The 23,389-nt window shown below is 38.0% G+C and overlaps 1 protein-coding gene across 1 annotated transcript in view; it reads right to left on the bottom strand.

Annotated features, from left to right (window-relative positions):
* TRPV4 (transient receptor potential cation channel subfamily V member 4) overlaps positions 1-23,389 on the bottom strand; it is a 305,278-nt gene that overhangs the window by 100,544 nt on the left and 181,345 nt on the right. The window contains exon 6 of the mRNA XM_053702109.1: positions 13,927-14,225. Within this exon, the coding sequence (XP_053558084.1) occupies positions 13,927-14,225 (299 nt within the window). The remainder of the gene's footprint in view (positions 1-13,926; positions 14,226-23,389) is intronic.

Raw genomic sequence — 23,389 nt, 5'->3', positions numbered from 1 at the left:
CACTGCCTCCGCCTGAGGATCCCGGGATCTGGACAGATACCTGGGAAGTTTCTTGTTTAGATGAGAAGCCATCAGATCTATTTCTGGAAGTTCCCACATTTGAACAATCTGAAGAAATACCTCTGGGTGAAGAGACCATTCGCCCGGATGCAACGTTTGGCGACTGAGATAATCCGCTTCCCAATTGTCTATTCCTGGAATATGAACCGCAGAGATTAGACAGGAGCTGGATTCCGCCCAAACCAGAATTCGAGATACTTCTTTCATAGCCAGAGGACTGTGAGTCCCTCCTTGATGATTGATGTATGCCACAGTTGTGACATTGTCTGTCTGAAAACAAATGAACGATTCTCTCTTCAGAAGAGGCCAAGACTGAAGAGCTCTGAAAATTGCACGGAGTTCCAAAATATTGATTGGTAATCTCACCTCCTGAGATTCCCAAACCCCTTGTGCTGTCAGAGACCCCCACACAGCTCCCCAACCTGTAAGACTTGCATTTGTTGAAATTACAGTCCAGGTCGGAAGAACAAAAGAAGCCCCCTGAACTAAACGATGGTGATCTGTCCACCACGTCAGAGAGTGTCGTACAATCGGTTTTAAAGATATTAATTGAGATATCTTTGTGTAATCCCTGCACCATTGGTTCAGCATACAGAGCTGAAGAGGTCGCATGTGAAAACGAGCAAAGGGGATCGCGTCCGATGCAGCAGTCATAAGACCTAGAATTTCCATGCATAAGGCTACCGAAGGGAATGATTGTGACTGAAGGTTTCGACAAGCTGAAATCAATTTTAGACGTCTCTTGTCTGTCAAAGACAGAGTCATGGACACTGAATCTATCTGGAAACCCAAAAAGGTTACTTTTTAGTGAATTGATCCTCCAACCATGATTTTGAAGAAACAACAAAAGTCGATTTGTATGAAATTCTGCTAAATGTGAAGACTGAGCAAGTACCAAGATATCGTCCAAATAAGGAAATACCACAATACCCTGTTCTCTGATTACAGATAGAAGGGCACCGAGAACCTTTATAAAAATTCTTGGAGCTGTTGCTAGGCCAAATGGCAGAGCCACAAACTGGTAATGCTTGTCTAGGAAAGAGAATCTCAGAAACTGATAGTGAGCTGGATGAATCGGAATATGCAGATATGCATCCTGTAAATCTATTGAAGACATATAATGCCCTTGCTGAACAGAATTGATCCAAATTTCTTTGAAAAAACGTAATCTGCCCCCTACCAGCTGAGCTGGAATGAGGGCCGCACCTTCATGTGGACTTAGAAGCTGGCTTTGCTTTTCTAGAAGGCTTGGATTTATTCCAGACTGGAGATGGTTTCCAAACTGAAACTGCTCCTGAGGATGAAGGATCAGGCTTTTGTTCTTTGTTGAAATGAAAGGAACGAAAACGATTATTAGCCATGTTTTTACCCTTAGATTTTTTATCCTGTGGTAAAAAAGTTCCTTTCCCACCAGTAACAGTTGAGATAATAGAATCCAACTGAGAACCAAATAATTTATTACCCTGGAAAGAAAGGGAAAGTAGAGTCGATTTAGAAGACATATCAGCATTCCAAGTTTTAAGCCATAAAGCTCTTCTAGCTAAAATAGCTAGAGACATAAACCTGACATCAACTCTGATAATATCAAAAATGGCATCACAGATAAAATTATTAGCATGTTGAAGAAGAATAATAATGTTATGAGAATCATGATCTGTTACTTGTTGCGCTAAAGTTTCCAACCAAAAAGTTGAACCTGCAGCAACATCCGCAAAAGATATAGCAGGTCTAAGAAGATTACCTGAACACAAATAAGCTTTTCTTAGAAAGGATTCAATTTCCCTATCTAAAGGTTTCTTAAAGGAAGTACCATCTGCCGTAGGAATAGTAGTACGTTTAGCAAGGGTAGAGATAGCCCCATCAACTTTAGGGATTTTGTCCCAAAACTCTAATCTGTCAGACGGCACAGGATATAATTGCTTAAAACGTTTAGAAGGAGTAAATGAATTACCCAAATTATTCCATTCCCTGGAAATTACTTCAGAAATAGCACCAGGAACAGGAAAAACTTCTGGAATAACTACAGGAGATTTAAAGACCTTGTCTAAACGTTTAGATTTAGTTTAAGAGGACCAGAATCCTCAATTTCTAATGCAATTAGGACTTCTTTAAGTAAAGAACGAATAAATTCCATTTTAAATAAATATGAAGATTTATCAGCATCAACCTCTGAAACAGAATCCTCTGAACCAGAAGAATCATTAGAATCAGAATGATGATGTTCATTTAAAAATTCATCTGGATAAAGAGAAGTTTTAAAAGACTTTTTATGTTTACTAGAAGGAGGAATAACAGACATAGCCTTCTTAATAGATTCAGAAACAAAATCTCTTATGTTATCAGGAACACTCTGAACATTAGATGTTGATGGAACTGCAACAGGTAATGGTATTTTACTAAAGGAAATATTTTCTGCATTAACAAGTTTGTCATGACATTTAATACAAACAACAGCTGGAGGAACAGCTACCAAAAGTTACAGCAGATACACTTAGCTTTGGTAGTTCCAGCACCAGGCAGCGATTTTCCTGAAGTATCTTCTGACTCAGATGCAACATGAGACATCTTGCAATATGTAAGAGAAAAAACAACATATAAAGCAAAATTGATCAAATTCCTTAAATGACAGTTTCAGGAATGGGAAAAAATGCCAAAGAACAAGCTTCTAGCAACCAGAAGCAATGAAAAATGAGACTTAAATAATGTGGAGACAAAAGCGATGCCCATATTTTTTTAGCGCTAAATAAGATGCCCACATTATTTGGCGCCTAAATGCTTTTGGCGCCAAAAATGACGCCACATCCGGAACGCCGACATTTTTGGCGCAAAAGAACGTCAAAAAATGACGCAACTTCCGGCGACACGTATGACGCCGGAAAGAGAAAAGATTTTTTGCGCCAAAAAAGTCTGCGCCAAGAATGACGCAATAAAATGAAGCATTTTCAGCCCCCGCGAGCCTAACAGCCCACAGGGAAAAAGTCAAATTTTTTAAGGTAAGAAAAAATTATTGATTCAAATGCATTATCCCAAATATGAAACTGACTGTCTGAAAATAAGGAATGTTGAACATCCTGAGTCAAGGCAAATAAATGTTTGAATACATATATTTAGAACTTTATAAAAAAGCGCCCAACCATAGCTTAGAGTGTCACAGAAAATAAGACTTACTTACCCCAGGACACTCGTCTACATGTTGTAGAAAGCCAAACCAGTACTGAAACGAAAATCAGCAGAGGTAATGGTATAAATATAAGAGTATATCATCGATCTGAAAAGGGAGGTAAGAGATGAATCTCTACAACCGATAACAGAGAACCTATGAAATAGACCCACGTAGAAGGAGATCATTGCATTCAAATAGGCAATACTCTCCTCACATCCCTTTGACATTCACTGCACGCTGAGAGGAAAACCGGGCTCCAACCTGTTGCGGAGCGCATATCAACGTAGAATCTAGCACAAACTTACTTCACCACCTCCATAGGAGGCAAAGTTTGTAAAACTGATTTGTGGGTGTGGTGAGGGGTGTATTTATAGGCATTTTGAGGTTTGGGAAACTTTGCCCCTCCTGGTAGGAATGTATATCCCATACGTCACTAGCTCATGGACTCTTGCTAATTACATGAAAGAAAGGTAGTTTATGGGTGTTAGTGTACTTTTTAGCACTTCAGTTATGAGTTTTATGCTACGGCGTTGTAGTGCAAAACTCATAACTACTGACTTTAGAATGAGTTATGGATCTTGGAGGTAGAGGGTGTACCGCTCACTTTTTGGCCTCCCAGGACAGACTCCTAATACTGGCACTATGGAAGTCCCATAGAAAAAAGGGTTTATGTAAGTTGGTTTGCGATAAGGCCAATAAAGTGTGCGGGGCCCCTAAACCTGCAAGACTCGTAATAGCAGCGGTAGTGGAAAAGCAGCGTTAGGACCTGTTAACGCTGCTTTTTCAGCTTACTGCAAAACTCGTAATCTAGCCGTATATTAGGTTCAGGTAAACCAGTCAACACAGTAGATTTGCAAAATCAACAAATACAAGATAACAAGACAATGCAATAGCACTTAGTCTGAACTTCAAATGAATAGTAGATTTTTTTCTGACAATTTTAAAAGTTATGTCTATTTCCACTCCCCCTGTACCATGTGACAGCCAATCACAAATGCATACATGCTTATTCTGTGAATTCTTGCACATGCTTAGTAGGAACTGGTGACTCAAAAAGTTTAAATATAAAAAGACTGTGCACTTTTTTTTTAATGGAAGTAAATTGGAAAGTTATTTAAAATTGCATGCTCTATCTGAATAATGAAAGTTTAATTTTGACTTGAGTATCCCTTTAAAAGTTTAAAGGGACAGTAAAATCAAAATTAAACTTTCATGATTCAGATAAAACATGCAATTTCTAGGGATGGGCGAATGTTTTGCAACATTCGAAAAATGAAACAAATTTTAACACATTCGTTTGTTCGAATCGAATTTCAAATGTTTACATAACATTCAATTTTCGAATTTTACGATTACATTCGAAAATATTAGTTTTTAAAAATTTGAATTTATATTTGTAATAGTATTTCTAATGCTTTCTTTAAATGTAATATTCGAATTATGCAATATTCTATATAGAAACATTCGAAATGATATATTTGTATCTATTATGTATCAATTTACTAGATTCCCTACCACATGAACTATTGAACTTCTTAATAGTATTTGTTAAATAGAATGTTAAATTCGAAATTTCGAATGTGAACATTCAATCTAATTATAAACATTCAAATTCGAAAGTGACATTCGAAAACTGTAAATAGCATTCGATTATAGAATTTTTAAGAATATCCTTTCTTATCAACATTCGGATTTGTAATTCGAATTTCGGTAATAACATTCGTTCTAACATTCAAATTCGGAAATTTACACATTCGCCCATCCCAATTTCCAATTCACACCTATTATCTAATCTGTTTTGTTCTCTTGGTATCGTTGGTTAAAAAGCATATCTAGGTAGGCACAGGAGCAAAAATGCACAACTAGGGGCTAGCTGGCAATTGTTGGCTGAGCAAATATGCCTCATCATTGGCTCACCTGTGTTCAGCAAGCTCACAGTAGTGCATTGCTGCTCTTTCAGCAAAGGATACTAAGAGCATGAAGCAAGTTTGATAATAGAAGTACATTGGAATGTTTCTCAAAATTATATGTTGCATCTGAATTATGAAAGAATAAAATAGACTTCATGTCCCTTCAAGGCTGCAGTATGCACTCTGGATTATCTTGCGGCAGGAGAAAGGACACAGTCTTCAAAGACAGAAAGCAAAATACACTATATGGCCAAGCATATGTAGACATCCCTACTAATTATTAAAGGGACACTCAATACAAAATAAACTTTTATGATTTAGATAGAACATGCAGTTTTAAGGCACTCTTTTTATATTCACACTTTCTAGGGAACAAGATCCTAATGAGCATGTGCACAAGCTCACTGGGTATACATATACTAGTCTGTGATTGGCTGATGTCTGTCAAATGATACAGGGGGCCCAGGGCCGGTGCAAGGATTTTTGTCTACACAGGCGAAGGTGCATTTTGACGCCCCCCCCCCCCCCCCCAAAACAACACCTCTCACCTACCTACCCTCCTCCACGTCCCACCCCCCCAAACCAAGTACATTTTATTTGCATTAAACTGACTTATTTTTATTTTACAGTAAAAAAATATATTTGTGGTTTTGAAAAAGTGTACAATATTTTATTCAACTGGACTTCAGGAAAGGGATTGCAATTTTTTTTTCCCCACAACAAAAAAATGGTGTTTTGTTTCATAGCCGAATGTTGTTATGTTTACAGTAAACACAGTGGTTCATTATAAAATATTTAATTAAATATACCTTATAAAAAATGTATTCATTATTTATTCTGTATGCTATTTATGGCAAACTGTGCAACTGCACCACCACCACACAGGGACTAACAATTTGGGATTATCTGTGTATTGTTTAATTCTACAGTGAGTATCAAATTTCACTTTATATTAGTGTCTCTGGTTGGCCACAGCAAAGGAGACTATAACATGAACTCCACCACAATTTTCTTGTGGTGTCCCTGGAAATCTTTGATAATAGCAACACACTATAGATCTGTATAATCCCCAAAGACAACAGAAAAACATATACATAGTGTAATAATCTAGAGTGTGAGTATCGTGTCTTGTCAGCAGCTGCAGAGGACAGCTATTTTAGAGAAGTCTTACAGTATGCCTAATGCATATATTCATTAAAAATAACATAAACAAACATTGCACACTAGGTTTGTTTACTTGACAGACTAGTCACTCACAGTGCCTGTGTTGCACCCAGGCCCCACCGCAATCGCACTGCCGCCCTTGGCCCTGCATGGCCCCTGCACCACAATCTTGTCAGTCACCAATTCCCTTCACATAACAGTCAACACTGTCCTCACTGCATATAATTTAAGCCCCGTGCATTCTAATTTCTTCCCGGCGCCTGCCACCCCTGCCTGCCGACTGCCCCCGCCTGCTGCCCTCAGACCCCAACCCCGCCATCCTACCTCACTGCAGTGTTTTCATGTTGATGTAGGATCAGCATGGAAGTTGCAGCCAGCCACTCCAGCCAGGCGATAGATTTAAAGGGATTTTGTGATAAAGATAGAGCATGCAATTTTAAGCAACTTTTCTATTATCAATTTTTCTTCGTTCTCTTGCTATCTTCATTTGAAAAAGAAGGAATCTAAGCTTTTTTTTTTTTGTTTGTTTAGACTTCTGGACAGCACTTGTTTTTATAGGTGGATGAATTTATCCACCAATCAGCAATAACAACCCAGGTTGTTCACCAAAAATGGGCCGGCATCTAAACATTCTTGCATTTTAAATAAAGATACCAATAGAATGACGAAAATTTGATGATAGGAGTAAATTAGAAAGTTGCTTAAAATTTCATGCTCTATCTGAATCACGAAAGAAAAAATTTGGGTTCAGTGTCCCTTTAAGATTAATGCTGCCTCAGCCTGACTGACTGAGCAGCTTTACTCACTCTCTCCTCCACTTCTGAGTCCTCCTGTGCGTGCGCACGCCACTCTATAGACAACCGCGGCACATGCATGTTTAAGTTGTCAACAAACATTTTAACTCTCACGCACACTTCAGGCAGATACACCTAACCAGTCAGCACCTCCCGCTCTCGGTGCCCCCCTGCTGAGGGCACCCTAAGACGGCTGCCTATTCTGCCTTACACAAGCGCCGGCCCTGAGGGGGGCGGAAAATGGGAGAAAAATAAATTTGTTAGAAAAAAAATCTACTGCTAATTTGAAATTCATAGTAGGTGTTAAATTATTGTCTTTTTATTATGCACTTGTCAATTATGCAATTCTACTGCATTGAGTGGTCCTTTAAGTTCAGGTGCTTCAGCCACGCCCATTGTTAACAGGTGCACAAAATCCAGCACATAGCCATAAAATCTACACAGACAAACATTGGCCATACAATGGGCATCACTCGGAGACTTTAATCATGGCACTGTCATAAAATTGGAACTGTACAAACCCAGACCGGCTCAGTGTGTTATAAAAGGCAAGGAACTTTATTTAAAAGCAGTTTAACATCGCTATGAGACACACCATAAATAAGTAAGCAACGCTTGCTACAAGTTAAAAACTCAGAACAAGGCTACGACCTGGGGCCGTGTGATGTCACCGACGCGTTTTGGATCTCCCGTAATCATAGATAGTCACATACAGCCTCCTTCACCTTTATATACTTTTTGAAAAACAGGTGGTAGCCTCCTTCTGAACTATCTGACAAAGTCATTATTAAAGCAACACAGTGTTACCTATTATATTATACTATACATCAATAGCACCATACTTTTAGACCTGTATGATCATAAACATATTTCATACAATTATACTTCAGCTCTATTTATCAACCACCTATATCATTACATTAGGTTTTATTATATTTACATTAATATCTCTGATCAGGTATATGGTGGACAACGGACTCCATTTTATCATCATCTCTAAATAAATGTTCAAAAAGTGTATTATAAACACAATAATGTTATTTGCAAGATAAATGTTCAAGTAATGAATTGTAAACACATTAATGTTATTTGTTGAGTGGAGGATAGACATAACAATAATAATAATATTCATATTCATATTAAATAGAGTTGTTTATCCAAAGATTAAGGCTCTTATATAGAACATATAAATAACAACCATTTTAAAGGTAAGATCTATTTACTTTTTTACTTTTTATCCCCAATGATTTATTAGGTCAAAACTGGAGTTAAACCCCTTGGGTAGGCGTGTCTGGAGCTTAAAGTTCCAGAATGCCTCCATTCGATATAAGATTGTATTCCGATCCCCTCCTCTCTTTGGAGTAAACACCCTCTCAATTGCCTGCCACTTAAAGAAATTTACACTTTTATTATGTTTCAATATAAAGTGGGAAGCCAATGCTGAACATTGTTTACACCTAGTGGGTAATGTCATTAATGTTTCAGGAGAAGATCTAACTCTGGATGAGTATAAAGCATTGAATCTGGGCTTGGGCTTTGTACCAAAAAAATAATTTTAAGTTGTTTGACACTTTGATTGACCTTAATAGATTTGTAAGAAATCTTACTTTAAAAAGACATTACAATGAAGCCAATCTTTCAGAATACTCTCATATGTCTGCAGACAACATATCAACTAGAGAGGCTGATATTTCGGTAGGAAAAGATAAAGATCTATGCTTCAAGGATTTATGTTGTTTAAGTGACATTGGGAGTCTTCTTGATCAGAATCTAGATAATAGTGAAAGCCAACTGTTTGATAACGACATCTCTGATAATAAAATTACTGAGACATTTCGAGCAAATTTGTAATTTTATCCCATTCAGAGTAGGGGTACAGTTTTGGAACTGTTCCATAAGACAGTTGAAAGGGAGCTTACAGAGCTTAATTATAAAACACTACAAAAGAAAAATTCTGGAAAGAAATTTATGGCAACAATAACATCTTTAAAAGAGAGAAAAGATTTGGTTTTTAAAAAAAAATCTGACAAGGTAGATGGTACGGTTGTGCTCAAGAGAACAGATTATGTTGAGGAAGCACTGAGCCAATTAGAGGATCCTTATACATATTGTAAACTCAGATATAACCCTACTAGGATATATCAACAACAAGTAAGGTGAATGGTGGATGAGGGGGTAGAAAAGGGCTTTATGGATTTAAAGCCAGCAGATTTTGTTACGGTCCAATATCCATGGATCCCCCTTTTCCACCATTTACCTAAAATACACAAATCTCTTGATGTTATTAAAGGGAGACCGATTGTGTCAGGGATTGGTTTGCTATCTGAATGGGTGGATTCAGTGATCCAACCACTTGTGAGCCAGCTTGGGAGTTATCTACGTGATACAAAACTTCTTCTAAGAATTGTTCAAGATATAAGATGGGAAACCAACTTCGGGTGGCTCACAGTGGATGTGGTATCTCTGTATTCAACCATTCCACATGACTTTGGCATTATTGCAATTTATAAATTTCCTGAAAAAGGCTACAAATCTAAACAGAGACCAAAAAGATTTTGTTTTAATGGTTATTCGGTATATTTTTGAGCACAATTTCTTCTCTTTTGAGGGACAATTTTATCTCCAAAAGTGTGGTACGGCGATTGGGGCAAAATTTGCCCCATCCTACGCCAACCTATTTTTAGGTCGGTGGGAGGCCGACCACATTTTTGGAGATAAAAATCCTTATCGATCATATATCAGAGTCTATAGGAGGTTTATAGATGATTTGATATTTATATGGACAGGTACTAGGGAGGATGCAGCCTTTTTTGTAGATTATCTGAATGATAATCATGTAGGCCTTAGGTTTACTATGGAGTTTGATTCTAAAAAGATCAATTATTTAGATGTAACCCTTATAGGGGATGATCATAAAATTGTGAGTCAACTTTATAGAAAGCCGATTAAAAAAAACACCTTGTTACATGCTACAAGTAATCACCCCACTCATGTCCCCTTCGCGATTGCTAAGGGACGATTTCTGAGGGTGAAGAGAAATTGTAGTAGTCTTGAAACATACAATCAAGAATGTGTGATATTAACCAAAATTCTGAGAGACAGAGGTTACTCACATAAGGTTATAAAGAGGGCAAAAGCTCAGGTAGACTTATGTCCTAGAAGCAGTCTTTTGGTAGATAAACGGAAGTAAAAAGATATTGAGGAAAACAAGACAACGTTTGTGACAAGCTACAGTAACCAGTATTCAAAGGTGTGTAGCATAGTAAAATCCCACCTTCCCATCCTGGTAGCGTATAATAAACTCAAAGAGTATGTTAAAGAAGGCTGTAGGTTTTCATACAGGAAGGGGGCTACATTGGGGAATATGGTGCTCTGACAAAATGCAGAAGGACATTTGGCAGAAGGACATTTGGCAGATGGACATTTGGCCGACGGACATTTGGCTGACAGACAGAAAGCTAAAGAATGTTCCGATTTCGGCCGAGGGCAGATGCGTTACCAGAGTGCTCTGTTCTAATCAGAGCCTCGGGTGCCGCAACTGCCTCTGGGAACATTACCATGGGTCCCAGGCCGCACGTTTTGTAATTCTCTGTCTGGGAAATTATCTATCTATCAAATCTATCTATTTATCTATCAAATCTATCTATCTATCAAATGTATCTATTGCATCTATTGATCTATCTATCTAATCTATGTATCTATCTATCTATCAAATCTATCTATCTCGTGCCGGACTGTTATCTGACAGCCACTTGTGTTTCGGCCAAATGTCCGTCGGCCAAGTGTCCGGCCACGGGGGAATATACACCAACTCACCTTCCTAATGTTTCTGATGGAACAGGGAGTTCATGGCTTACCCATAATGGGACTTATAGATGTGGCAGTACAAGGTGTAAGGCATGTGACTTTATACAGGTCACAGACAAGTTTGTATCATATGCCACAGGACAAGAATTTGTCACCAGACAATGTATTAATTGCTCTATGAGCTATGTGGTGTATTTGATCTCTTGTGTAAACTGCAAATTGCAGTATGTGGGCCTCACCACTAGGGAGGTGAGGTCCAGAATTAGGGAGCATCTAACCAACATAGACAATGAGCGTGAATGTTCAGCATTGGCTTCCCACTTTATATTGAAACATAATAAAAGTGTAAATTTCTTTAAGTGGCAGGCAATTGAGAGGGTGTTTACCCCAAAGAAAGGAGGGGATCGGAATAAAATCTTATATCGAAGGGAGGCATTCTGGATCTTTAAGCTCCAGACACGCCTACCCAAGGGGTTTAACTCCAGTTTTGACCTAATAAATCATTGGGAATAAAAAGTAAAAAAGTATATAGATCTTACCTTTAAAATGGTTGTTATTTATATTTTCTATATTAGAGCCTTAATCTTTGGATAAGCAACTCTATTTAATATTAATCTCAATATTATTATTATTGTTATTATGTTTATACTCCTCTCTGCAAATAACAAATAACATTGATGTGTTTACAATTCATTACTTGAACATCTATTTTGCAAATAACATTATTGTGTTTATAATACACTTTTTGAACATTTATTCAGAGAGGATGATAAAATACCTGAGTCCGTTGTCCACCATATACCTGATCAGAGATATTAATGTAAATATAATAAAACCTAATGTAATGATATAGGTGGTTGATAAATAGAGCTGAAGTATAATTGTATGAAATATATTTATGATCATAGAGGTATAAAAGTATTGTGCTATTGATGTATAGTACAATATAATATAATATGTAACACTGTGTTGCTATAATAATGACTTTGTCAGATAGTTCAGAAGGAGGCTACCACCTGTTTTTCAAAAGGTATATTAAGGTGAAGGAGGCTGTATGTGACTATGATTACGGGAGATCTGAAACGCGTCAGTGACGTCACACGACCCCAGGTCGTAGCCTTGTTCTGAGTTTTTAACTTGTAGCATGTGTTGCTTACTTATTTATGGTGTGTCTCATAGCGATTTTAAACTGCTTTTCAATAAAGTTCCTTGCCTTTTATAACACACTGAGCCTGTCTGGGTTTGTACAGTTCCTAGTTTGCACTCATTGGAGATACCCATAGGGCTCAGCTGTTTACAAGAGTGGAGGAGGGACCACAGCGGTGAGGACTGCCTGGGGCTATATGCCGGAGAGAAGGAGGAGACGTGCTCTCTACCTACAGGATTTGAACAAGCCGCATGTGGACTAATACAAGGGTCTCAGGAAACATATCCCCAGCAGTACCGTGACTACCGATTGGTGTTACAGTGCATTATCGCTGCTTAATCTGACTAAGCCTGATTAGGTCGGGGTGATGTTTATGCTCATCAAGTGTACTAATTGGGGGTTAAATAGAGACTTTTTATATACTGTGCTGGAATAACAATTTTTTCATTGCCTGATTTCACTGTCATAAGATGCAACCTTTGCCACAAGTCAGTTTGTGACATTTCTGCTCTACTAGATCTGCCAACTGTAGGCGCTAATATTGTGAAGTGGAAGTGTCTAGGAGCAACAACAACCCAGCCACACAGTGGTAGACCACACAAGCTCACAGTTGGGAGCTTCATGAAAGGTTTTTTTTTTTTATTGGCTGAGCAGCTGTACACAAGCCTCGCACCACGATGCACAATGCCAAGCGTTAGGCTGTAAATATGCCCCCACTGGACTTTGGAGCAGTGATGCGCTATGGTACCCTATCAGTCTGATAAAAAAATTTGGTGTGTGGTCACGGTTGATTACAGCAGAACGCTACCTACTGGAATGCATAGTTTTCTACTGTAAAGCTTGGTGGAGAAGGGATAATGGTCTAGGGCTGTATTTCTGGGTTGCTTAGTTCCAATGAAGGGCCATCTTATTTCTGCAGGATACCAAGACATTTTAGAGGGCTGGGTGCTTCAAATTTGTGGAGCATGACTGTGCACAAAGCAAGTTTCATGGAGACATGGTTTGGCGAGATTGGTGTGGAGTAACTCAAGTGTCCTGCACAGAGCCCTGACCTATACCCCATAGAACACCTTTGGGATAAATTTGAATACCGATTGTGAACCAGATCTCATTCAACATCAATTCCTGACCTCACAAATAGGCACAAATTCCCATAGAAACGCTCAAAAATCTTGCAATTTTTTTCCTAGTGTGGAGGATGTTATAGCCACAAAGGAAGGGGGAAGGCCAATCCATATTGTTGCGCATGATTTTGGAATGATATCTAACAAGCTCATATAGGTGTGATGTTCAGGTGTCCACATACTTTTTGCCCTAAAGTGTATATAATAAATTGAATTGGGTTTATTATTTAATTGGAGTTTAATATCGCTTTCATATTTCTCTTCTTAGGTATACAGTATATTACAGCAAGAAGTAAATTGAAATATCAAATAATATAAATAAATAAAATGGATGAATGTGTGGATGAATATCCTAGAAACATTTGTAATATAATCAGAACCATTTTTTAATATTCTTGTTTTTAAAAAAAATGATACAGTCGCAGGTTTTGAAGTGCATCGGACAAGCCAATAATACAGTGGTAAGCCACGTGCATGCATAGCCTCCATTCTTGCACGCTGTAGTGATGACATCTAGTGTGCATTTAAAATCTTGCTTTATATACCTTTTAAATGTGTAAAAACTAAAAAGAAGAAATAATCATTTTGAGGAATAGATATCTTTGACTAATAGCGCATGGTAAAATATTGTTAACTCTTAATAAATGTGTAATTTCAGAATAGGCGACCTACAAAAAAAGAAAATTGTTAATACAGTAATAAAATTGTGTGTGTGTACGTGCACATGTGTAGGGTGATTATTCAGAAAAACACTCACCCCTATTTTGCCTATTTTTGCTGCCATCATAAGAGGTGACATGCCATCATTATTGAGGAAAGCTTCTAAACTTGTCTCAGGGTACAGCTTGGCACACTTAATGACTAAGAGGTCATACATCTTAGTAACAAACTTGGTGTTCTCCCGTGTGTTGTCAGCAATAGCAACCAGGGCATGTAATACTGTGTTGCCCCTAGAATCCTGGCGTCGCAAGTCGGCCTTCTTATGAGCATTTTCTGTCAGGTAGTGCACCATGTCAGGCTGGTTGGTGCAGGCTGCCAGAGAGAGTGGTAGTTCACCTAGAAAAATAGGAAAGACTTATTCTAATTATATATTTTTTTAACAGACAAAAACTATTTTATGTGGGACATGTTCCCATACAAAGATTTATTCCAAATATTTAAGGAGGCTTGTTAATATTATGTTAATCTTTTTACACAGTTATAGTGAAGACAAATACATCTAATTTTGACACATTCTTTTATCAATCAAAACACTAAGGGGTGTGTAGCTTTGCATAAACTGCAGGGACAGTTCATCCAAAAACTTTCTCCCCTTTAAATTATTCCCAATGATCCTTTTTACCTGCTAGAGTGTATTAAATTGGTTGCAAGTAGCTCCTTTACTCATATTTCAGCATTTGAAATAGCTGATTTAGCTTGTGGTTTCCCAACCTATACTGAAAGTTTTGATACTGGCGTATACGCTATTGACAAGCCTAAGTAAACACAGTCAGCAGAAGAGATTACACTTCCAGTGGAATGCAGGATAGTTAAGTAATAAAATGATCATTTTCCATTGTTCTCTCTATGTATTGAGCTTTGGTGTTCCAGACAAATATAAGATAAGGAAGCAAGTCTGTGTACATAAAGTGATAACATAATGAGATCTGATATTACCTGAAGCTCAACCCATTGTAATAGGCTGTGGTTTCAAAGCACAAAACCTGCTGCTTCAGATACACAAATAAACCCGAAAATGCAATTTCTTAAATATTTTATACCCTGCAGTTGGTATAACAAGTCATTTAACATACATTTATGGAAAAACAATTTTACAGTGTACTGTCCCTTTAAACATTGCAAAAAAAGAAATGCTCACTATAACACCACAAAACAGATTTCAACTTATCCTACACCTTAACAGAACTACATTAAATATATGAAGGGACTTAATAAAGTGGAAGCTGAAAGCATTTTCCACAAAAAACTAAAGCCAAAAAAAGGGTCACAATTTTAAGTTAGAGGGTAGCAGATTCAGCAGAAATGTGGGGAAGCATTTTTTTTTATAGAAAGGGTGGTGGATTCATGGAACAAACTTCCAATTGAGGTGGTAAACACAAAGGCTGTAAAAGAATACAAAATGCCTGGGGCATGCAAAAGGCTAACCTTAGTAAAAGTAATATGTAATATGGGTAGCTTTTTTGTTTCTTATCTACCTTATCTAACATTTTTCAAGGTAGACAAAAAGAAAATGTTTAAGCTCTCACGCAAAATATCCTGTATTTAATGAGACAGTTTATCCAAAAATTGTCTACCCTTTATTTTGTTCCCAATGAAATGGCTGGAATGTATTACATTCTTTACAAATAGCTTGTTTACCTTTATTTGGCATTTGAAATAGCTGATTTTACCTGGGGAATCCTTACCTATACTGAATATATTGCTACAGAAAAGCTGTTTAAACTTTGCCAGCAGAAGAAATTACATTCCCAGTGGGGATTAGGATATATATATATATATATATATATATTAGGGTTGCACCGATACCGATACTAGTATCGGTACCGATACCAAGTACTTGCATGAGTACTTGTACTCATGCAAATGCACCGATACTTAAACCGATACCTCCACTTCCTACCCATATGCTATCATGTGGTGTTTTTTTCAAAATGCATGTTCCCATTTCATTTAAAGCTGGAGTGGAGACTAAACTAAAAATTGTTTACTACTGTTCTGCCAATACAAATTGCTCTTATTTGCATTATTGTAGGAGAGATCCAGCTCTGGCTAAAATGGCCCAAAAATATATTTCAGCCCCATGCAGTAGTGTGGAAAGTTGAATCTCCTTACTGATAGTAAAAACAGACTTATAGCTGAATATGCAGAGATGCTTCTGTTTTGTTCCTTAAAAAGAACTTGCCACTAACTTTTGAAAAATTATTCTAATTGCTAGTTTGTCTTTTATACTACTAGTTCTTATCTTGCACAATTATGTTCAAAACATACTGTACTCTGAGGAACATCTTAGCTTATATAATTGCAGGAAAAATTAAGTTAATCCCAAATGAACACTCATCCTGCAATTATAGGACTAGATTTAGATTACTTTTGATTGGTAAGCTTTATCAATGCTTTGTTCACATTTCCAACTCCATAGCCTTTAATGGAGTAGGACGTGTAATGAGAGCATTGGTAAAGCTTACCAGTCAAATATAATCTAGCCCATAGTGTTGTTCACCATGATTAAACAGTGCACTGTTCTATTTTTTTTACTGTATTGCACTTTTGGTTGGTTGCAATTTTATATTTGTTATTTATTGTTGTTGTTAATATATTTTATTGTAATATTTTTATTTCTAAACATGTTCTGTGAACTTTGTGACAAATAAAACCTGTTTTATTATTTCCTAATGTCTTTTGAGCTACAGTCCTTCATAATTATAAAGAAGGAATCTTAAATAATTAGTCTGTATTGTGCTTGGTAAACTGTCACATGACATAAAAAAAAGTATCGGTAATTGGTATCGGTGAGTATTTGAAAACAAGTATCGGTACTTGTACTCGGTCTTAAAAAAATGGTATCGGTGCAACCCTAATATATATATATATATATATATATACACATACACACTATATATATATATATATATATATATATATATATACACACTATATATATATATATATATATATATATATATATATATATACACACACTCTATATATATATATATATATATATATATATATATATATATATATATATATGTGTGTGTGTGTGTGTGTGGAGAAAGTGATAAAATAAGATGATTTTCCCCCATAAGAACAAACAATTTTAACTAAAAGAAGCAATTTTTCATACATTTTATATGTATAACAAGTCAATGGAAACCATTGGAATGACCATTTTACAGTACACAGTTCAACTAACTAAAAAATGCAAAATTAAACTTTACATCCCCTTTTTAATAAAACATGAAAAGAAAAACAAACACAAGCTTACAATTAGTTTAACTACTAAGAAGGGTCTAGTTTATTTAGAATCTATTTTATCAATGCATTGTTAGGATCTGTCATGCCTCACTGACCAGTTAACTAGTTGTCACAATTAAACCAGGCCTCGCATAGCAACACCGGTCAACCCTGTATACAAAAGAACTGAGAAATTGGGGTAAAAGATCATTCCAGACTTAAAGGGACAGTCAACTCCAAAAACTTTATTGTTTAAAAAAACATAATTTAACTTACCTGATAAATTCATTTCTTTCATAATGGCAAGAGTCTATGAGCTAGTGACGTATGGGATATACAATCCTACCAGGAGGGGAAAAGTTACCCAAACCTCAAAATGCCTATAAATACACCTCCCACGACCACACCCACAATTCAGTTTAACGAATAGTCAAGTATTGGGGTGATAGAAAAAGGAGTGAAAAAGCATACAAAAAAAAGGAGGAACTGGAAATATAATTGTGCTTTTATACAAAAAAACATAACCACCAGAAAAAAGGGTGGGCCTCATGGACTCTTGCTAATATGAAAGAAATTAATGTATCAGGTAAGTTCTTACATAAATTATGTTTTCTTTCATGTAATTGGCAAGAGTCCATGAGCTAGTGACATATGGGAAAGAAAGAAATACCCAAGATGTGGAAGTCCACAGAAGAGTCACTAGAAAGGGAGGGATAGAATAAAAACAGCCATTTTACGCTGAAAAAATTAAATTCACAAAAAAACATAATTTATGCTTACCTGATAAATTTATTTCTCTTGAAGTGTATCCAGTCCACGGATCATCCATTACTTATGGAATATATTCTCCTTCCCAACAGGAAGCTGCAAGAGTCCACCCACAGCAAAGCTGCTATATAGCTCCTCCCCTAACTGCCATATTCAGTCATTCGACCGAAAACATGCAGAGAAAGGAAAAACCATAGGGTGCAGTGGTGACTGTAGTTCAAATGAAAAAATTACCTGCCTTAAAGTGACAGGGCGGGCCGTGGACTGGATACACTACAAGAGAAATAAATTTATCAGGTAAGCATAAATTATGTTTTCTCTTGTTAAGTGTATCCAGTCCACGGATCATCCATTACTTATGGAATACCAATACCAAAGCTAAAGTACACGGATGATGGGAGGGACAAGGCAGGTACTTAAACGGAAGTTACCACTGCCTGTAAAAAACCCTTTCTCCCAAAAATAGCCTCCGAAGAAGCAAGGTATCAAATTTGTTAAATTTGAAAAGTATGAAGCGCAGACCAAGACTCCGTCTTGTAAATCTGTTCAACAGAAGCCACATTTAAAAAAGGCCCAAGTGAAAACCACAGCTCTAGTAGAATGAGCTGTAATCCCTTCAGGAGGCTGCTGTCCAGCAGTCTCATAAGCTAAATGAATTATGCTTTTTAACCAAAAAGACAGAGAGGCTGCTGAAGTCTTTTGACCTCTCCTCTGTCCAGAATAGACAACAAACAAGGTGAACGTTTGATGAAAACTGTAGTAGCTTGTAAGTAAAACTTTAAAGCACAAACCACGTCCAATATTGTGTAATAGACGTTCCTTCTTTGAGGAAGGATTAGGATACAAGCATGGAACAACTATCTCTTGAGTGATGTACTTGTTAGATACCACCTTAGGAAAAAAAAACAGGTTGGTACGCAGGACTACCTTATCCGTACGAAGGACCAGATAAGGAGAATCACATTGTAACACAGATAACTTGGAGACTCTACGAGTCGAGGAATTAGCTACCCAAAAGGAACTTTCCAAGATAAAGATTGATATCTATGGAACAAAAAAGGTTCAAACGGAACTTCTTGAAGAACCTTAAGAATCAGGTTTAAGCTCCATGGCGGAGCAACAGTTTTAAACACAGGCTTGGATCTAACCAAAGCCTGACCAAATGCCTGAACGTCTAGAATACCTGCCAGACGCTTGTGCAAAAAAATAGACAGAGTAAAAATCTGTCCCCTTTTAAGGAATTAGCTGACAACCCTTTTCTCAAAAACATCTTGGAGAAAAGATAATATCCTAGGAATCCAGACTTTACTCCATGAGTAACCCTTGGATTCATAACAATCAGATATTTACACCATATCTATGTTCAATTTTCCTAGAGACAGGCTTTCATGTCTGTATTAAGGTATCAATGAATGACTCGGAGAAGCCATGCTTTGATAACATCAAGCGTTCAGTCTCCAGGCAGTCCATCTCAGATTGATTCTATTTAGATGGTTGAAAGGACCCTGAGGTAGAGGGACCCGTCTCAGAAGCAGAGACCGTGATGGAAAGGATGACATGTCCACCAGATCTGCATACCAGGTCCTGCGTGGCTATGCAGGCGCTGTCAAAAACACCAAAGCCCTCTCCTGCTTGGTCTTGACCTCCAGAGGAAATCCCACTCCCCCGGAAGAAAAGTCTGACGACTTAGAAAATCCACCTCCCAGTTCTCAACACCTGGGATATGGATAGCTGATAGACAAGAGTGAGTCTCTGTCCAGTGAATTATTGTAAGACTTCTAACATCGCTAGGGAACTTCTGTTCCCCCTTGATGGCTGATGTAAGCCACAGTCTGAAGAGCATGGAATATCACTCCCAGTTCCAGAATATTTATTAGAAGGAGGATCTCCTCCTAAGTCCACTATCCCTGAGCCTTCAGGGAGTTCCAGACTGCATCCCAACCTAAAAGGCTGGCATTTATTGTAACAATTGTCCCATCTGACCTGCGGAAGGTCATACCCTTGGACAGATGGACCCGACATAGTCACCAGAGAAGAGAATCTCTGGTCTCTTGGTCCAGGTTTAACAGGGGGACAAATCTGTGTAATCCCCGTTCCTCTGACTGAGCATGCATAGTTGCAGCGGTCTGAAATGTAGACGTGCAAACGGTACTATGTCCCTTGCCGCTACCATTAAGCCGATTTCATTCATGTACTGAGCCACCAAAGGGCGCGGATGGGATGAAAAAACACGGCAGAAATTTAGAAACTTTGACAACCTGGACTCCGTCAGGTAAATTTTCATTTCTACAGAATCTATCAGAGTCCCTAGGAGGGAAACCCTTGAGATTGGGGATAGAGAACTCTTTCCTTGTTCACTTTCCACCCATGTGATCTCAGAAATGCCAGTACTACGTCCGTATGAGACTGGGCAATTTGGATGTTTGACGCCTGTATCAGGATGTCGTCTAAATAAGGGGCCACTTCTATGCCCCGCGGTCTAAGGACCGCCAAAGCGACCCCAGAACCTCCATAAAGATTCTTGGGGCTGTAGATATCCCAAAGGAAAGAGCTACAAATTGGTAATGCCTGTCTAGAAAGGCAAACTTGAAAAACGATGGTGATCTTTATGCATCACAATGTGAGGATAAGCATCCTTCAAATCCATTGTAGTCCTCTATTGACTCTCCTGGATCATAGTTAAGATGGTACGAATAGTTTCCATCTTAAATGACGGAATTCTGAGGAATTTGTTTAAGATCTTTAGATCCAAAATAGGTCTGAAGGTTCCCTCTCCTTGGGAACCACAAACAGATTTGAGTAAAAACTCTGTCCCTGTTCCTCTCTTGGAACTGGATGGATCTCGTACACAATGTAAGAATGCCTCCTTCTTTATCTGGTTTGCAGATAATTGTGAAAGGCGAAATCTCCCCTTTTTTGGGGGGGAATCTTTGAAATCCAGAAGATATCTCTGGGATATAAATTCCAATGCCTAGGGATCCTGGGCATCTCTTGCCCACGCCTGGGCGAAGAATGAAAGTCTGCCCCCTATAGGATCCGTTACCGGATAGGGGTCCGTTCCTTCATGCTGCCTTAGAGGCAGCAGCAGGCTCCTTGGCCTGCTTATCTTTGTTCCAGGTCCGATTGTCTCCAGACCGCCTTGGACTGAGCAAAAATTCCCTCTTGTTTTGCCTTAGAGGAAGAGGATGCCACACCTGCCCTGAAGTTTTTAAAAGGCACGAAAATTAGACTTTTTTTTTTTTTTTTTTTGGCCCTTGATTTGGACCTATCCTGAGGAAGGGCATGACCTTTTCCTCCAGTGATATAAGCAATAATCTCCTTCAAACCAGGCCCGAATAGGGTCTGCCCCTTGAAGGGAAGTTAAGTAGCTTATTTATTAAAGTCACGACAGCTGACCATGATATAAGCCATAGCGCTCTGCGCGCCAGTATAGTAAAAAACAGAATTCTTAGCCGTTAGTCTAGTCAAATGAACAAGGCATCAGAAAACAAAGGAATTGGCTAGCATAAGCTTGTCAAATATATTCATCCAATGGAGTCGCTTAACTGTAAAGCCTCATCAAGAGACTCAACCCAGAACGCCGCAGCAGCAGTGACAGAAGCAATGCGTGCAAGGGGCTGCAGGATAAAACCCTGTTGAATAAACATTTTTTATCCATTGGATCTAAAAAGCACAACTGTCCTCGTCAGAGGTAGTGGTACGCTTAGCTAGAGTAGAAACTCTTCTCTCCACCTTAGGAACTGTCTGCCAGAAGTCCCGTGTGGTGGTAACTATTAGAAAACATTCTTCAAAAAAATAGGAGGGGAAGAGAACGGCACACCTGGTCTATCCCATTCCTTATTAAAAAAATTTTAGTAAACCTCTTTAGGTATTGGAAAAACATCAGTACACACCGGCACTGCATATTATTTATCCAGTCTACACAATTTCTCTGGCCCTGCGATTGTACACATTCATTCAGAGCAGCCAAAGCCTCCCTGAGCAACAAGTGGAGGTTCTCAAGCATAAATTTTAAATGTAGAAATATCAGAATCAGGTTAAATCATCTTCCCTGAGTCAAAAAAAAAAAATCACCCACAGACTAAGCATATTGTGAGGTAGTATAATACATGGTTCTTAAAGCGTCTGTATGCTCTGTATCTACCCCCAGAGCTAACTGCTTTCCTTTAATTTCAGGTAGTCTGACTAATACTGCTGCCAGAATATTATTCACCACCTTTGCCATGTCTTGTAAAATAAACGCTATGGGCGCCCTTGATGTACTTGGCGCCATTTGAGCGTGAGTCCCTGAAGCGGGAGTCGAAGGGTCTGACACGTGGGGAGAGTTAGTCGGCATAACTTTCCCCTCGACAGAATCCCCTGGTAAAAGAAACGCTATGGGTGCCCTTGATGTACTTGGCGCCATTTGAGCGTGAGTCCCTAAAGCGGGAGTCAAAAGGTCTGACACGTGGGGAGAGTTAGTCGGCATAACTACCCCCACGACAGAATCCTCTGGTGATAATGTTTTTAAAGACAAAAAATGATCTTTATTGTTTAACATGAAATCAGTACATCTGGTACACATTCTAAGATGGGGTTCCACCATGTCTTTAAAACATAATGAACACAGAGCTTCCTCTATGTTAGACATGTTAGAACAGACTAATAATGAGACTAGTAAGCTTGGAAAACACTTTAAATCAAGTTAACAAGCAAATATATAAAACGTTACTGTGCCTTTAAGAGAAACAAATTTTGTCAAAATTTGAAAAACAGTGAAAAAAAGGCAGTAAAACAAACGAAATTTTTACAGTACATGTAATAAGGTAACAGAGCATTGCACCCACTTGCAAATGGATGATTAACCCCTTAATGCAAAAAACAGATCAAAAAAATGACATAGCCGTTTTTAAAAACAGACACAACAAACTGCCACAGCCAACAGTGGGAAGCTTCAGTTAACTGTTTCTATGTAAAATTTATTTATCACCAAACATATGTTAAAAAACGATTAAACATGCCAGCAAACGTTTTAAAACACATTTTTACAAGAGTATGTATCTCTATTAATAAGCCTGATACCAGTCGCTTTTACTGCCTTTAAGGCTATACCAACATTACAGTGTTATCACCAATGTATGTTAAAAAACGATTAAACATGCCAGCAAACGTTTTAAAACACATTTTTATAAGAGTATGTATCTCTATTAATAAGCCTGATACCAGTCGCTATCGCTGCATTTAAGGCTTTACTTACATTACTTCGGTATCAGCAGTATTTTCTTAGTCAATTCCATTCCTAGAAAAATATTTTACTGCACATACCTTATCTGCAGGAAAACCTGCACGCCATTCCCCCTCTGAAGTACCTCACTCCTCAGAATGTGTGAGAACAGCAAATGGATCTTAGTTACGTCTGCTAAGATCATAGAAAAACGCAGGCAGATTCTTCTTCCAAATACTGCCTGAGATAAACAGCACACTCCGGTGCCATTTAAAAATAACAAACTTTTGATTGA

The sequence above is a fragment of the Bombina bombina genome, chromosome 2 (genome assembly GCF_027579735.1).
Source record: "Bombina bombina isolate aBomBom1 chromosome 2, aBomBom1.pri, whole genome shotgun sequence".
Lineage (NCBI taxonomy): Eukaryota > Metazoa > Chordata > Amphibia > Anura > Bombinatoridae > Bombina > Bombina bombina.
The sequence above is the reverse complement of the archived record's forward strand: the minus strand, read 5'-3'. Positions and strand labels throughout refer to the sequence as shown.